Below are 17553 nucleotides of genomic sequence, written 5' to 3' on the forward strand. Positions count from 1 at the left end.
TAAGCAATAGCAATCATTTTTCTTTCTGAAACTAAAAAAATGATTAAGAACATATAACCATATTTGTGGTCTTGAACCTGTGTACTGAGGTAGATGTCAGTTTTATTTGAGTTTCCAAACCAATCGTGAGTACTAATCCCCTTCTCGACCACTGCTGGTGGCAGCATCCACCCATTCCTGCCCTGTCATGACCACTTTCAGTGCCAGCAGTTCCTCTGTGACTTAAAGCCTCTGAAGGAATGAAAAGGAACTTCTCTTCACAATGTATAGATGTATGGAGCCCTGATTTAAGTAACTGATATTTTAAACATAATTAAGAAAGATTTATGCCATAGGGAAGTTCATATATGTTTCTTTCTCAACTTCTCATGAGTGGGGAAAGCTTTGAAAGGAAGGCATTTTGGCCTGCTCTATTTCTTTTTGGTTTAACCATTAAAAAAATTTTTTTTTAATTGAAGTATAGTTGATTTACAATGTTGTGTTAATTTCTGTTGTACAGCAAAGTGACTCAGTTATACACATATATACATTCTTTTTCATTATGGTTTATCCCAGGATATTGAATATAGTTCCCTGTGCTATACAGTAGGACCTTTTTGTTTATCCATTCTATATGTAATAGTTTGCACCTACTAACCCCAAACTCCCAATTCATCCCTCCCCCACCCACCCTCCCCCTTGGCAACCACAAGTCTGTTCTCTATGTCTGTGAGTCTGTTTCTGTTTCATAGATAGGTTCATTTGTGCCATATTTTAGATTCCACATATAAGTGATATCATATGGTATTTGCCTTTCTCTTTCTGCCTTAACTTCACTTAGTATGATAATCTCTTGTTGCATCCCTGTTGCTGCAAATGGCTTTATTTCATTCTTTTTTATGGCTGAGTGGTATTCCATTGTATATATATTTGGTTTAACTTTGGAAGAACTATTTCTACAGGGTATTCGTAAGGTTTAAGAGTATAGGTAATATTTTATTCTTTTACAGACTAGATGCCTTGTCCATGATTCCAGACTTTATGGACACCTGTGTATCCTTTACAGAACTTTGAGGCACTTTATTAAATGGTAGAGAAGAAGTTACATGGAAGTTAATCTGGGGTGAAAAAGGCTGGGATTTAGCCAGCTATAACTGTCCTACAAGCTCATGGGGAGGAAAACAAGGGGAAGATAAGCAAGCTGAATAAGAAAGGATCTGAGTGCTGTCTGTGCACAAGGTACTGTTATTGCCTTTGAGTAGACATAAAAGAGGAATAGTAAGAACTGTTACTGTTATCACTGCTACTATTACATATGGAGTGCATACTATGTGCAAGGTACTGTTCTAATTAATTTACACGTACGACTCATTTAATCATCACATCAACTTCTGGGTGGTGGTACAATTAGTACCTCTACTATGCAGATGAAGAACCTGAGGGGCAGGGTCTCATAGATTTGAACCCAGGTGAACCTATGCTCTTCCCATTACATCATACTATCTATTTTACAGACTCATTTGAAATTTATACATTTTTAGATTTTTTTTACACCACCAGGAATCTTAAGCTGATTTTAACTCCTTTCATGGTAATGAACAAGTCAGCTAACTTACATATTGATGTACCTCAGCAAGGAAATTGCAGATAACTAGGTATTGTGACTACAGCCTAAAATAGGTCAAGTCACCTATTTCCTTTCCAAGTGCTTTCCAACTTTATCCCAAATATAAGGCAGAATTACTCAAAGCAACTAAGTATTTTGGCATTAAACTGTGAGTCACTAGGGTAGTGTTTAGTTAACGATTTTAACATGTTAGTTGTAAAAAGTGTTCCCAAACTAGGTTCACACTGCAGCTTATGTACCAGGGGAGTCTGGCTCCCCAGAAAGCAATTTCTAAGTATGATCTGAAAAATCTTTTAGGGCTATTAAATAATAATCACAGGAATTATTTACACTTGGGGAACAGAACAAACTGGGATCATAGCAGGCAGAAATGCATAAGGGCATTAGATTACCTGTGAGAAAATTCTTACCAGTAATGGTTATTTAATAAACAAAATGAAATACTAAAGAAAGTCTTTAAAGGCAGGAATATACTCTCATCTGTCTGAAATGGGCTGGGAAAATTGCTCTTGAATCAACTGAAGGCATGAAACTTTTCTGTATCTTTGTATCTTATAATTCCTACCCTGTATCCTACTACTTCTTTCCTTGGAAACCAGTGCAAAACCAACTGTACCTATCTGCTTTTTTGAGATTATATAATTTTTAACTATGAATATCAGAAAGCTTGGATATGCTTTTCACAGAAAATGTGTAACACACTGGTAAATTCACCAAAATTAAAATAGCAGATCACTGTAAAGTTCTAAAATCAGAAAAGTGCTATCAATTATTGTCAATAGAACAAAAATTCTGGTGGTAATCTGGCCACTTTCACTTTCAGTTTAATGCAATTTGTTGTAAACTGTTTCTGTGATTTAAGAGTTTATGTAGGGCTTCCCTGGTGGCGCAGTGGTTGAGAGTCTGCCTGCCGATGCAGGGGACATGGGTTCGTGCCCCGGTCCGGGAAGATCCCACATGCCGCGGAGCGGCTGGGCCCGTGAGCCATGGCCGCTGAGCCTGCGCGTCCGGAGCCCGTGCTCCGCAACGGGAGAGGCCACAACAGTGAGAAGCCCGCGTAACGCCAAAAAAAAAAAAAAAAGAGTTTATGTAAAGTGATAATCATTGACAGTTTACACATACATGTTTTTATGTCAAGAATACCTATCCAATTTTACAATCACAGAACAACTGAGTATTAAATCAATCTTTTTCAGGGATAATGTCAGAAGAAATGGTATACAAAGATTTTCCAATTGTCAGGTTTTAAAACAGTTGAGGAATCAATTCAAGTGCAGAACAGGATGGATACAATTTATTTTGAAATTTGATTAACACTTATTTTGCAAAAAGCTTCAAATTGTATTTTACAAAAGAAACTGATAGCTTCTGATTTTCATTGTTTTATAGTGCTTTTAAAATAGATTTATTTAAGAACATGAATCACATTCATATATTCAATTAATCTTAATATCACATGGTATGTGCTGCACCAGTGATGTGAGTGGTGAATAACTGTGTGTGGGGTACAAGGTGCAGACTTAAAAGTGTCTGAGGTGATAGCATGTAAGTCAAAATGTAAGAGAAAATAAGTACCCCATATTACAGTGTGGGCAATTAAAGAAAAAGTTTTTTATTACATGATCTCATGTATATAAACAGCTAATATGTCCAGAGGCCAAAGTTACCACTTTCTTTTGAATTGTAGCAAACTTTTCAGTAAATGCAGATTATAACTACAGGTATCTGTTAACCATAAACCCACCCAATTATCAAAATATTATGCCCCAAATAATAATTTTAATTTGAATGTATCTAAATATTTATCATCAAGTATTATAAAAAATGTAAGCAGGGCCTCCCTGGTGGCGCAAGTGGTTGAGAGTCCGCCTGCTGATGCAGGGGATACGGGTTTGTGCCCCGGTCTGGGAGGATCCCATATGCCGCGGAGCGGCTGGGCCCGTGAGCCATGGCCGCTGAGCCTGCGCGTCTGGAGCCTGCGCGTCCGGAGCCTGTGCTCCGCAACGGGGGAGGCCACAACAGTGAGAGGCCCGCATACCGCAAAAAAAAAAAAAAAAAAAAAAGTAAGCAAACTGCAAATTACTATTAAGTCTAAATGGAGTAAAAAATATACTTATATAAAAGCATAAATGAACTATATTTTTAGAAGCAAAAAGTTACAGGGTTACAGTGACTTAAGGAAAAATGAATGGAAAACATCGTCCATTTACAGACTTAATTATATATTTTATTTTCAACAAATTCCATCCTTACCTCAAAATATAATTATTAATTTATATTCAAAATGCTAGATAATAGAAACATATTTTTAAAAATATGTTTAAAAAGTACCATCACTAAAAATGAAAATACATACATGAGTCAAATATTGATGAACAGATTCCCAGATGGTACAGTGTATATTTATTCTAAAGGAAGCAGCTCTGTTCCTAGTCCTTTATAACAGCCTTGGGGACTCTTAAACATATTTACAGCTTTCCTGATGACTCCCAAATCTATTTTCAGCCCAGACCTCTCTCCTGACACAGATACTTATATCCAGCTCTCTACTGAATATATTAGACGTTCCAAAGGCATCTCAAATTAAGCAGGTCCGAACAAGTAAACTCGGGCAAGCCAGAAACCTGGAAACCTCCCAGTTGCCCAAGCCAGAAACCTGGAAACCTCTTTAATTCCCGCCTCTTGCTCTTCATATCATCTGATCAGTCACCAAGGCCTGGGGATTCTACTTTCTAAATGTCTCCTAAATATATATTCCTTGTGCTCCTTCTGCTGTCTTACAGATCATATCTTAATCATTTCTTCCCCATACTGCAACTGTCAAACAATTAGTCTGTCCTTCCCTGCTGCCAGTGTAGTCTTTGTAAAGTGTCAGTATGATGACATAACTTCCCAACTAAAAACTGGTCTATGGCTCTGCCACACTTCTCAGAGAAAAAGGACCCAGGTTCACTCTTAATTCACAAATGCCCTTAGTCTTTACACCTGCCTACTGATATGTCACATCTTCATGTACAATGGAAAGAGCTGGAGTCAAAAATGAAACGGCTTTTACCAACAGGCAATAGTTTTTCCATATCACAGTTGCTAGGGGACAGAAAACAAAGCTCAGGGCCTAATCTAGACAGTCTAGGATAGCATGCTCATGAATCTGGGATCCTCTCAACGGCTACCCTCCAATTAGATGACTTACAAAGAAACTTGCCCATCTTGAACACTGGCACTGAGAGAACAGTGGCCTTTGAGAATGCGAAATCATATGCTGCTTCCACACAAGCTTGCAGCCTAAATTTGCATTACCCAGATGGTCCACAAAAACCTTAAGCCAAGACAAGTGACTCAAGTTTTTTCCAACACATAAATTGTAGGGGGATAAAAAGGTGGGGGAAAGAGAAATTATAGATTAAAAGAAATGTATCAAATAGTTGAAATTATTTAGATTCCAATTCCAACAAACTTAAGAAAAAAAAAAGAGAGAGATAATGGAGAAATGTGAACAGTGGATATTTGATGATATTAAGGAATTATTAATTTTTAAGGCATAATAATGGTATGGTGGTCTATCTTTTAGATATATACAGAAATATTTATAGATAAAATTATATATCTGGTATTTGCATCAAAATAATCTGGGATGGGGGTAGTGAGTGAGGATATACATGAAATAAGTCTGGCCCTGAATTGATCATCGTTGCACTTGGGGGACAAGAACATGTGGGTTCATTATACCACTCTATTTTTATAGATGCTAAAATTTTCAAAATTAAAAAGTTTAAAAAGAGACCATCACACACACAAAAAGACTTCCAGTTTCAGCTGACAGATGGAGAGAAATGGAAAGAGCATAGCTCTCACCATTATAATAAGAAAAAAAGCTGGACAAAGTGCAAATTAATCATTTTTCTTGAACTATTGAGAGAACTAAGGTCACAACTAACCTAAAATCCACAGTGATATAGGTACCTGCAGGGAGAAACAGAACCTAAGCATTTGCTTATTTGGGACAGATGCTGCTGAATGACATATACACTGGTAAGAAGATTATGCTAGAAATTTTTAGCTAATTGCTAAGGACTGAGTGTGGACTAGTGTAAGAGTATGAAGCCTCTGAGACTTGGGGAGTTTGTACCCTCTTGCAGGCTTTTCCTCTAGGAAAGAGCTTTTCCACCAATAGCTCTCAGGGAAGAGCAGGAAGAATCCTGAGAAAATAGCCCCCTTCCCTTGTTTCTTTGGCATGGCTAGGGGAGGGGAACAGCACCCACTGCAGAAATTACTCCCGGACCTATTTTTCCTTTCTCTCAATCTACAGGGGGAAATTCCCTTCACTTTGCCACATAACAACTACAGAAGTGATATTCCATCACCTTTGCCATATCCCATGGGTTAGAAGCAAGTTACAGGTACTGCCTACACTCAAGATGAGGGGATTGTTTAAGGGTGGGGATCACTGTGGGGCTTAGAATCCTGCCTACTACTGTGGGTCAAATAGAAAGTACACAAGAAGAAAGAAGAAATAAAAACATAGTAAATGCTCCACTTTAAAAGGCAAAGATTATCAGAGTGAATAATCTGACCCACCTAAAACCTATCTAAAATATTAGGATTAAAAAATGGAAAAAGTGGGGGCTTCCCTGGTGGCGCAGTGGTTGAGAGTCCACCTGCCGATGCAGGGGACACGGGTTTGTGCTCCGGTCCGGGAAGATCCCACATGCCGTGGAGTGCGTAGGCCAGTGAGCCATGGCCGCTGAGCCTGCGCGTCCAGAGCCTGTGCTCCGCAACGGGAGAGGCCACAACAGTGAGAGGCCCGCGTACCGCAAAAAAAAAAAAAAAAAAAAAAAAAAGGAAAAAGATATACCAAAGGAATACTAATGAAATGAAAGCTGGTTTAACTATATCACTATCAGAAAACACTTTAATATAAAAAGCATCAAGGCAAAGAAGTTCAAACCACAGTGACAATAGGTTAGATTCACCAAGAAAATATATCATCTCTAAGTCTGTATGTATATAAGAATATAGACTCAAAACATATAAAGCAAAAATTGCTAGTACTAATTCTTGGAGAAATAGCTAAATACATAATCATGTGAAAGATTTCTCTTAATAAAAGACAGACTGATTAGACAAAAAAATCAATAAGATTTGAACATCTAAAAGATATAAAACTTAATCTAATACATACACTATATATTAAATACTGCATACAGCTACAGAATATATGTTCTTTTCAAACACATATGACATAGTGCATCAAAAAAAATTGTCCAAACAAATAAAAGAAAAAAAAACTGTCCACCTACTGGGCCATAAAACAAGCCTCAACAAATTTCAAGAAATGGATATCATACAGATGTTCCCTGATCAAAATACAATTAGGCTAGAAATCTGTAACAAAGAGAAAACCAGGTAAAAAAATAGAGATTAAGAAACACTTCTAAAAGACGCTTGAGTTAAAAAATAAATTATAATGGAAACTGTAAAATACTTTGAACTGAACCATAAAAAAAATACCACGTATCAAAACTTGTGGAATGCAGCTAAAGCAGCACTTGAAGGAAAATATATAGACTTAAAAATGCTCATACTATGAAAGAAGTGAGGCTGAAAATAAACTAAACAAAAGTAGAAGTACTGTAACATAAACTCAAAGAAAGCCAAAAGAGGAAAATAAAGCATGAACATTACCAACTAGAAAACAAAGTACAACAGAGAGGATAAATGGAGTAAAAGATGTGCCCTTAAAAAGATTAATAAAACTGACAAATCTCTGTGAGAATAATAAAGAAAAGAAGAATGAAGGCACAAATAAACAACATTAGGATAAAAAGAGGAACTAATACATATTCAAGAGAGATTATGAAATGATTTAAGAGATATTATAAACAAGTCTATGCCAAGAATTTGAAAATTTAGATGAAATGGACAACTTTCTACGTGTACAACTTATGAAAATAGTTCTATAATGATTTCAAAAATTGCAGTCAAAAATCTTCTCACAAATAAAACTCTAGGCCCAAAGAATTTTAATGCTGAGTTCCATCAAATTCAAGGAACAAATAATTCCAAACTTACATAAACTACTCTAGAGCATGGAAAAAGAGGAAATAGCACCCAGTTTATTTTATGAGGCTAGCAAAACCTGACACAGTAGAAAAAAGGGAAAATGACAGGTCAATATCAATAATAGACATAGATGCTAAAACCCTAAACAAAATATTAGCAACTGTATCTGGTAATGTATAAAAAAAGGAATTACATCATGACAAACCTGTGTTTATACTAGGGATGCAAAGTTGATTTAACATTAGAAACTCGATTATAATTCACTACATTTGAATAGATTAAAAACAAAAATTGTACCATCATTTCAAAAAATGCAGAAAAAGAATTTGACAAAATTAACACACATTCATGAGAAAGGAAAAAAATCCTCTTAGCAAAAAAGGAATCAAAAAGAATTCCCTTAATCAGATGATAAAGGGTATCACAAAAAACCTAAAGCAGGGGTCAGCAAACTATAGCCTACAGGTCAAATCTGGCCCACCACTTTATTTGTTAATAAAGTTTTACTAGAACAAAGCTACGTCCATTCATTTACGTACTGTCTATGGCTGCTTTCCAATGGCACAATAGTTGTGACAGAGACACAATAGTTGTGGCCTGGAAAGCCTAAAATATTTACTATTTGGCTATTTACAGGAAAGTTTACCAATTCTGACCTATAGTAAACATTATCAAAAAGTCAGGCTGAACCACCAATGAAGTATCTTAGAAACATTTACTTTTAAAAGGTAAAAATACTATCTTACCTTTTGTAGAGTGTTAAGTAATGACTTGGAATTACTTTTAGAATTGGATCTCATTGCAGTTTTAGTTAATTTCAATCCCCCTTCACACCATGCTAATTCCTTTTTGAGTTTCTCTCTTCGTTGTTGGTCTGCATCTGAGGGGAAAAAAAATCTTTTGAAATTCAGAATAAAATAGAAAAATTATTTTTTGGTGTTAGACAACTAGTAAAGGGCACTTTTTTCTTGCTAAAAATGTTTATACTACTGATATGTAAATAAAAATCCATATACTTTTCTGTATAAAGATAACAAATATTTAATTTATAGAAACTTCAAATGGATTGACTATTTAAAGAGCAGAAACAAGATATGACAAATTGATTAAGCCTAAGGGCTCAAGGGAGCAATTCCTAGCAGATACAGAGATATAAAGGTTAGAAATGCTTGACCGTGTTGTCTGTAACTGCAATCACCAAATGCAGAGTTAGAATTAATCCATATACTCCCCCGCAAATGAAATATTGTCAATACCATCATATGCTATAAAAATTTAAGCTTTATATGAGTCAAAAAAGACACTAAATTTTAAAACATTATTTTTAATTAGGAAAACTGATTTCCATTTTTCTTAACTGCTAGTCATTTGAAAATACAAACGAAAAAGGGGGTTTCACATTTTAGTGTGCGTTAAGTCAGGTATTGAGTCATTATCAAAGACTGAAAATGGCAAAATGAAAGCTAGTCAAGTTTCAGAGTTAAAAAGAAGGCTAACCATAAGTAAACTGACTTGTATTTTCATGTAAAATTTAAAATTTAACATATACTTTTTAATTGGAATCTATATCAACTTAATGGACAAGATAATTTCAAGTTTCAAATCACCCTGATTTAGGGGGAAAAAAAGGGGGCAAAAGGTTTGAAAAGACACTTACTAAAGATATACAAATGGCCAATAAGCATATGAAAAAATGCTTTACATCCTTAATCATGAGGAAAATGCACATTAAAATCATAATGAGACACCACTTCACACCCACTAGAATGGCTATAATCAAAAAAGGAGTCAATAACATGTTAGCAAGGATATGGAGTAACTGAAATCCTAATTATGTTGGAGGCGAGAATATAAAACGGTATGGCCACTTTAGAAAACAGTTTGGCAGTTTCTTAAAAAGTTAAATATAATTTTACCATATGACCTAGCAATTCCATTCTCAGGTGTATACCCAAGAGAAATGAAAATTCATATTCACATGAAAGACTTGTACATGAATGCTCATAGTGCACTATTCATAATGGTCAAAAAACAGAAACAGTGCAAATGTCAGTCAATTGATAAAGAGACAAAATGTGGCATTATCCATACAACAGAATACTATTTAACAATTAAAAGGAACGAAGTACTGATTTAGGTTACCACATAGGTTAATCTCAAAAACATTATTCTAAGTAAAAGTCTAATGCAAAAAAACACATATATGACTCCATTTATATAAAATGTCCAGAAAAGGCAAATGTATAGAGAAAGAAAGCAGATCAGTGGCTTCCAAGGCTAGGAGTGGGATGAGGAAGAAGCTGCAAAGCTATCATTTTGGGGATCTTCTTAAGGTGAGGAAAATATTTTGAAACTGGTTTGTAGTGATGATTGCACTATTCTGTAAGCTTAGTAAAAATCCATGAATTTTATGGTATGAAAATTATTTGTCAATAAAACTGCTATAAAAAATAAAGCCTTTCTAATGCATTAGAATATGGCATTATTTAGACAATTCAACAAAGTATATAGAGATATTCTAGTTTTGATAAAGACTGAAATTATCAAGTCAGTTGTCTGCTATGACAGAAGAGTATATCTTATAAAAACAGAGATGACTCAAAACCACAGATTTATTTCTTTTTTAAAATATGTCTACAAAGCCTGTTTCTAAGTTAGTTCATACTGATTATAATGAGCATCAGCTTTGTAACACACAAAGTAATGATTATTAATTACACTTTGGTTTGGTGATTACAATCTTTGCAATTCTTCTAGCCATCACAATTTTCTTCATTTACATGGCCAAAAAGAAAAACTCCTGTCTCAACTGACTGAAAGCAGAAAATATCATGGGATAAATAAACACTAGCTAAGTCTAAATTCTAAAAACAAAAAACAGGAGTAATTCTTTAAATACAACTTATATGTCGTCAATTTCTGAATTTTTATCTCCATCCTGGAACTCTCTCCTGAACTCCAGACTTTGTATTCCAACGGCCTCCTCAGCATCTCCACTTGCATTTCTAATAGGTATTTATTTTGAACTTACAATGACCAAGACTTAACTCTTTTTTTTTTTTTTTTTTTTTTTGCTGTACGCGGGCCTCTCACTGCTGTGGCCTCTCCCGTTGCGGAGCACAGGCTCCGGACACACAGGCTCCGCGGCCATGGCTCGCGGGCCCAGCCGCTCCGCGGCATGTGGGATCCTCCGGGATCGGGGCACGAACCCGTGTCCCCTGCATCGGCAGGCGGACTCTCAACCACTGCGCCACCAGGGAGGCCCAAGACTTAACTCTTGATTCACTTCCTCCCCTAAATATCTTCCTATCATATTCCTCGTTTCAGTAAATTGTAACTGTCATTTTAGTTGACGGACTCTAAGTATTGGGAGTCATCTTTGACTCCCTCTTCTTTTTCTCTCATATTCTATCTACATCCAGTTCATCAGTAAATACTGTTGACACACATCTGAAATATTTCCAGAATCCAGTCATTTCACATTCCCTCTACTTACAGGCACTTTGGTCCAAGTCACCACTATTTCTCATCTGAATTGCTGTCTCCTAACTGGTCATTCTGCTTCTACCACTGCCCCTTATAGACTATTCTTAACTCACCAGCCAGAAAGATGCTTTTAAAGTTAAACTGGCTCTGTTCCTTCTCCTCTACTCAAGACCCTCCAATGGCTTCCAATTTCATTTAGAGTGAAAGCCAAAGTGCTTGCAAATAGTCATAGCCCTATGTGGTCTGCATCTCTTTGTCCCATCTCAGTGATCTCATCGCTTGTCACTCTTCAGCTGGCTTATTTCACACCAGCTATACAGCTCTTCTTGCTGTTCCCCTGGATACACCGATCACAATGCCATGTCAAGGCTTTTGTACGTGCTGTTTTCTCTATCTTGATTGCTCTTCCCTCCTTTAGCCACTTGCTTCTCCCTTATTTCTTTCAGGTCTCTGTTCACCTTATCAGTGAGGCCTTCTTCTCCAAAGTCCCAGTCTCCCTTATCCTGCTTCATTCTTTTTCATTGCACTTATCACCATCTGATATAGTCTATATTTACTTATTTCTTTGCATTTGCTTATTGTTTGTCTCCTTCAACTGGAATGTAAGGTCTATAAAAGCAAACAGTAGGTGTCCAATAGATATTTGCTGAATTAATCACTGAATAAACTGTAGTGTACTAAACAAAATATGCAAAATGCCTGATTATTTTAAATTGGTGAATTTGGATTTTAAATTGGTTAATTTGGTTCAGTAAGAGGATTAATACATACATTCAGGCTTGTTAATTACACAACCTGAATTTAAAAACAGATAGTCTTATCTTATACATCTACTGTTCAGGAACTTGTTCAGTATGAAAATTTAGCAAAACTTTCCCATTTAGAGCCTAGTTAAAAAGGATTATTTGATCTAATGTCAACTGGGTAAAACCACCTTAATTCAAATGATTCAGATTTTGAAAGCCTATAAATATTGAACCAGTTTTCTGTGCTATAAAAAGTTACTAATATGATACAGAAGAAGAAATATAAAGCTTAGAAATTAAAAATCTGGAAGGATCCTTAGAGATTATCTAGCTTTCATTTTACAAAAGAGGAGGGAAAGACATAAAATGACTAGCCCATATAGCTTGTGTGCTATGGTGAAATTGGTCTTTAAAAACATATACTCAACACTGTACTCTTGACTAAAATGCCTTTACCTTTCTTATAAAATTATTCAAATCCTAAGACTCATTCAAAGATATGAGAACCTACACGAAGGCTTGTTGCAAACATAAAGGTCACAGAAGAGGGAGAATACAAAGCGCCAAGCACAGGGCCTGGTAAAGACAGTGTACTCGCTGGTGGCAACTGGCTCAGCTTAAGTCCCATCTGTTCCTATCTGTTCCACTACGAAAATGTACAAGCAGAGATAGGTACAACCAATCCCGTTGTCTGTGATCTTTCCCAGATTGTACATAAGGGGCATTTTCCTATCTATGCTCTCATTCATTTATCACTTAGCATGCACTGCTTGAAGCTATTATTTATTTTTTAATGCAGAAATTCTCTCTCAAACTATAAATAACAATTAAGTTCAAACAGCAGCTTAAGAAAATACTAAACTTAAAGTTTATAGTATTTGATATTTATATAATTATAATAAGACAAGCACAGGCTGTGACATCCATGCTCTTTGGCTATTTTAAAGTATGCATTCCTTGATTGGACTCAAAGCCCTCAAAAGGTCTTAAATGGTATCTTTCAGAACATTTTAAAATAGGAATTTCAAGTTTTGTGGTCTGATTATTTTCTTAGTAAAGATTTCTAAAAATAGAAATATTTTTCTATGTACATACCATATGTATGTACATACAAAGGGGAGATATATCATGATTCTATAATAATATATGTCAATAGTTTTTCAGATACAAATAACTACCATGTTTATCAGTTAGCTATTAGGATACAAATAGTAGATAATATTTATCTGAAGAAAAGTGCCAGTTATGGTATTTTTAATGAGTAATTCAGTAATTTTTTAAAAATTTATTTATTTTATTTATTCACTTTTGGCTGCGTTGGGTCTTCGTTGCTGCATGTATGCTCTCTTTAGTCGCGGTGAGCAGGGGCTACTCTTCATGGCGGTGTGCAGGTTTCTCACCTCAGTGACTTCTCTTGTTGTGGAGCATGGGCTCTAGGAATGCAGGCTTCAGTAGTTGTGGCCTGTGAGCTCTAGAGCACAGGCTCAGTAGTTGTGGTGCACAGGCTTAGTTGCTCGGTGGCATGTGGGATCTTCCTGGACCAGGGATTGAACCCGTGTCCCCTGCATTGGCAGGCAGATTCTTAACCGCTGTGCCACCAGGGAAGTCCCTAATTCAGTAATCTTAACAAGCTGAGGGCAGTGAGAATCACAGAATTCTAGAACTTAAACCTTGCCCAGCTTTTCAGCACTATCCAAATTTTTATATACAGGAAAAATGAAACCCAGAGTAGTTAAATAACTTATCCAAAGTTACACAGTGATTTTCTGGCAGAGCCTGGGCTCAACTGTAAGTTCTTATACTGAGAAATACAATAAAAGCTTCTTTTATGGATGATTTTTAAAAGTTAGAAAATGCTTCCTCAAAACGTAGCATGTCAATACCCATTAGGAGGGTTACTATCAAAAAAAACAGAGAACAAATGTTGGGGAGGACGTGGAGAAACTGGAACCCTCAAATTGGAAACTGGGAATATAAGATTGAAAGCAGAATTACCATATGGTCCAGAAATTCCATTTCTGGCTATATACACAGAAAAACTGAAAGCAGGGTCTCAAACGAATATCGTACATACATATCTATAGAAGGATTATTCACAATTGCCAAAAGGTGGAAACAACCCAAGTGTTCATTGACTTATGAACATATGAACAAAATATGGTAGTACATACAACGGAATATTAGTCAGCCTTAAAAAGCAAGAAGATTTCTGACACATTACAACATGGATGAGCCTTAAGGACACTGTGCAACTGAAATAAGTCAATCACAAAAAGAAAAACACTGGATAATTCCACTTAAATGAGTTGCCTAGGGAAGTCCAATACATTGAGACAGAATATAGAACGATGGCTGCAGGGTGAATGGGGAGTTACTGTTTAATGGGTGTGAAGTTTCAGTTTTGCAAGATGAAAAGAATTCTGGAAATGGATAGTGGTTATAGTTGTACCACACTATGAATGTACTTAATGACACTGAATTGTAGACTTAAAAATGGTTAAGATGGGGTCTTCCCTGGTGGCACAGTGGTTGAGAATCCGCCTGTCAATGCAGGGAAAACGGGTTCGAGCCCTGGTCTGGCAAGATCCCACATGCCGTGGAGCTACTAAGCCCGTGCGCCACAACTACTGAGCCTGTGCTCTAGAGCCTGTGAGCCACAACTACTGAGCCCATGTGCCACAACTACTGAAGCCTGCGCACCTAGAGCCCGTGCTCCACAACAAGAGAAGCCACCTTAATGAGAGGCCTGTGTACCGCAACGAAGAGTAGCCCCCACTCACTGCAACTAAAAAGAAAGCCCATGTGCAGCAACAAAGACCCAACGCAGCCAAAAATGAATAAATAAATTTATTAAAAAAATAGTTAAAAAATGGTTAAGATGGTAAATTTTAGGTTATGTGTAGTTTACCATAATTTTTTTTAAAAAACACAATATGTTAAAAATTACTTACATTTGATGCTGGCACTCATGCTTAGTGGAACTGAGCAGTCTACTGCAGCTGAAAGAGAAAAATCAGTTGTTTAATATTATTCTTAATTTTATAAATGACAATAAATATCAAATGCGAAAATCCCCAAAAGTTCCAGAACTTGCACTTCCTTGTTTTGATTTTTATGCTACTTATAGAGATGAAAAATATCTTTGATAAAAAATATACTGATTGGGGGCTTCCCTGGTGGCGCAGTGGTTGGGAGTCCGCCTGCCGATGCAGGGGACACGGGTTCGTGCCCCTATCCCGGAAGATCCCACATGCCGCGGAGCGGCTGGGCCCGCGAGCCATGGCCGCGGAGCCTGTGCTCCGCAACGGGAGAGGCCACAGCAGTGAGAGGCCCGCGTACAGCAAAAAAAAAAAAAAAAAAAAAAAAAATACTGATTGGGATTAACGGCTCATTAGATACTGCAGAAGGAAATACTAGTGAACTTGAAAACACAGCAATATAAATATTCAAAATGAAACAGAGTAAAGACTGGAAAACAAATGTGCAGAGCATCACTGACTTAAGCTACCTGTATCACTCACTTAACATACTTGTAACTGGAGTCCCAAAACAAGCTTGAGAAAATAAAAGAGCAAAATTGGAGCACCTACATTATCTCATTTCAAGACTTACTGTAATGCTATAGTGATGACGGCAGTGTGGTATTCTAATAGACAAACAGATCAACAGAACTGAAGAGTAAGTCCAGAAACAGACCCTTGCATATGGTCAATTGTCTTTTAAAAAGTGCCAAGGCAGTTCCATAAGGAAAGGACAATCTCTACAACAGATAGTACTCCAATATTTAGATATCCATAGGCAAAAAAGTGATCCTTATATCATACCATATAAAAAAACTAACTCAAAATGGATTATAAACTAAATGTAGGAGCTAAAACTTATACTTCTAGAAGAAAACACACAAGAAAATCTTAATGACCTAAGATTAGGCAAAGATTTCTTGAACAGGATATGAAAAGGATAAACTATTAAAAATTTGAAAAGCTGGACTTGATTTCACATATAACAAAATATTTTTCTTTAGATTTTTTAATCATTTAAAATATAAACTTCAGAAAACATGAACCAAAATTTAAAAACTTTAGCTCTTCTAATGATAAAATTTAAAAAAAATTAAAAGACACTGGTGAAAAACTGGTGGAATTCAAACAAGGTCTGTATTTAATAGTATTGTGTCAATATTAATTTCCTGGTTTTAATAATTGTATTATAGCTTTGTAAGATTTTGACATCAGGGAAAGCTGGGTGAAGGGTTTCTGTGACATTCTGTACTATTTTTGCAACTTTTCTATAAGCCTAAAGTTATTTCATAATAAAAACTTAAGAAAATGAAAAGACAAGTCACAGACTGGGAGAAAATATTTGCAAAATATGTATCTGACATAGGACCCATATTCATATAAAGAGAACTCTCAAAACTTAATACTAAGAAGACAAACAATCCATTTTTTAAAAATGGGCAAAAGATTTAGATAGATATTTCACCAAAGAAGATACACAGATGGCAAATAAGCACAAGAAAAGTTGCTCAATGAAAAGGGAACCCCTGTGCACTGTTGGTGGGATTGTAAACTGGTACAATCACTATGGAAAACAGTATGAAGGTTCCTCAAAAAATTAAAAATAGAACTACTATATGATTCAGTAATTCCACTTCTGGGAATTTACCTGAAGGAAATAAAAACAGTAATTAAAAAGCTGGGCTTCCCTGGTGGCGCAGTGGTTGAGAGTCCGCCTGCCAATGTAGGGGATGTGGGTTCGTGCCCCGGTCCGGGAAGATCCCACATGCCGCGGAGCGGCTGGGCCCGTGAGCCATGGCCGCTGAGTCTGCGTGTCTGGAGCTTGTGCTCCACAACAGGACAGGCCACAACAGTGAGAGGCCCGCATACTGCAAAAAAAAAAAAAAAAAAAAAAAGCTATATGCACTCCAATGTTCACCGCAGCATTATCCACAATAGCCAAGATATGGGAGCAAGCTAAGTGTCTATTGAGAGACGAATGAATAAAGAAGATGTGGTGTACATATACGATGGAATGTTAGCCATAAAAAATGAAATCTTGTCTTTTGCTATAACATGAATGGATCTAGAGGGTATTATGAGAAGTGAAATAAGTCAGACAAAAAAGACAAATACTGTATGATCTCACTTATATGTGGAATCTGAAAAACAAAATGAACAAACAAAATGAAAAGACTCAGATACAAAGAGTAAATGAGTGGTTGCCAGAAAGGAGGGAGCTGGGAATGGGGGGCAAAATAGGTGAAGGGGATTAAGAGGTACAAGCCTCCCTTTATAAAATAAATAAGCCACGGATAAGTACTACATAGCATAAGGAATAGGGTCAATAATATCGCAATTAATTCTTTTTTTTTTTTTTTTTTTTTTTGCAGTACGCAGGCCTCTCACTGTTGTGGCCTCTCCCGTTGCGGAGCACAGGCTCCGGACGCGCAGGCTCAGTGGCCATGGCTCACGGGCCCAGCCGCTCTGCGGCATGTGGGATCCTCCCAGACCGGGGCACGAACCTGTGTCCCCTGCATCAGCAGGCACACTCTCAACCACTGCGCCACCAGGGAAGCCCTGCAATTAACTTTTTATGGGGATAGGTGGTTAGTAGACTTGGTGATCATTTCATAATGTATGCAAATGTCAA

At 36.6% G+C, this 17553-nt stretch overlaps 1 protein-coding gene across 2 annotated transcripts in view; it reads right to left on the reverse strand.

The window, feature by feature from the left end:
• SPATA7 (spermatogenesis associated 7) overlaps positions 1-17553 on the reverse strand; it is a 37259-nt gene that overhangs the window by 11258 nt on the left and 8448 nt on the right. For both annotated transcript variants that reach the window (XM_060097958.1, XM_060097959.1), the window contains 2 exons: positions 14853-14900; positions 8416-8549 (listed from right to left, as the gene is read on the reverse strand). In XM_060097958.1, the coding sequence (XP_059953941.1) occupies positions 8416-8549; positions 14853-14900 (182 nt within the window). The remainder of the gene's footprint in view (positions 1-8415; positions 8550-14852; positions 14901-17553) is intronic.

The sequence above is a fragment of the Mesoplodon densirostris genome, chromosome 4 (assembly GCF_025265405.1).
Source record: "Mesoplodon densirostris isolate mMesDen1 chromosome 4, mMesDen1 primary haplotype, whole genome shotgun sequence".
Taxonomy (NCBI): Eukaryota; Metazoa; Chordata; class Mammalia; order Artiodactyla; family Ziphiidae; genus Mesoplodon; species Mesoplodon densirostris.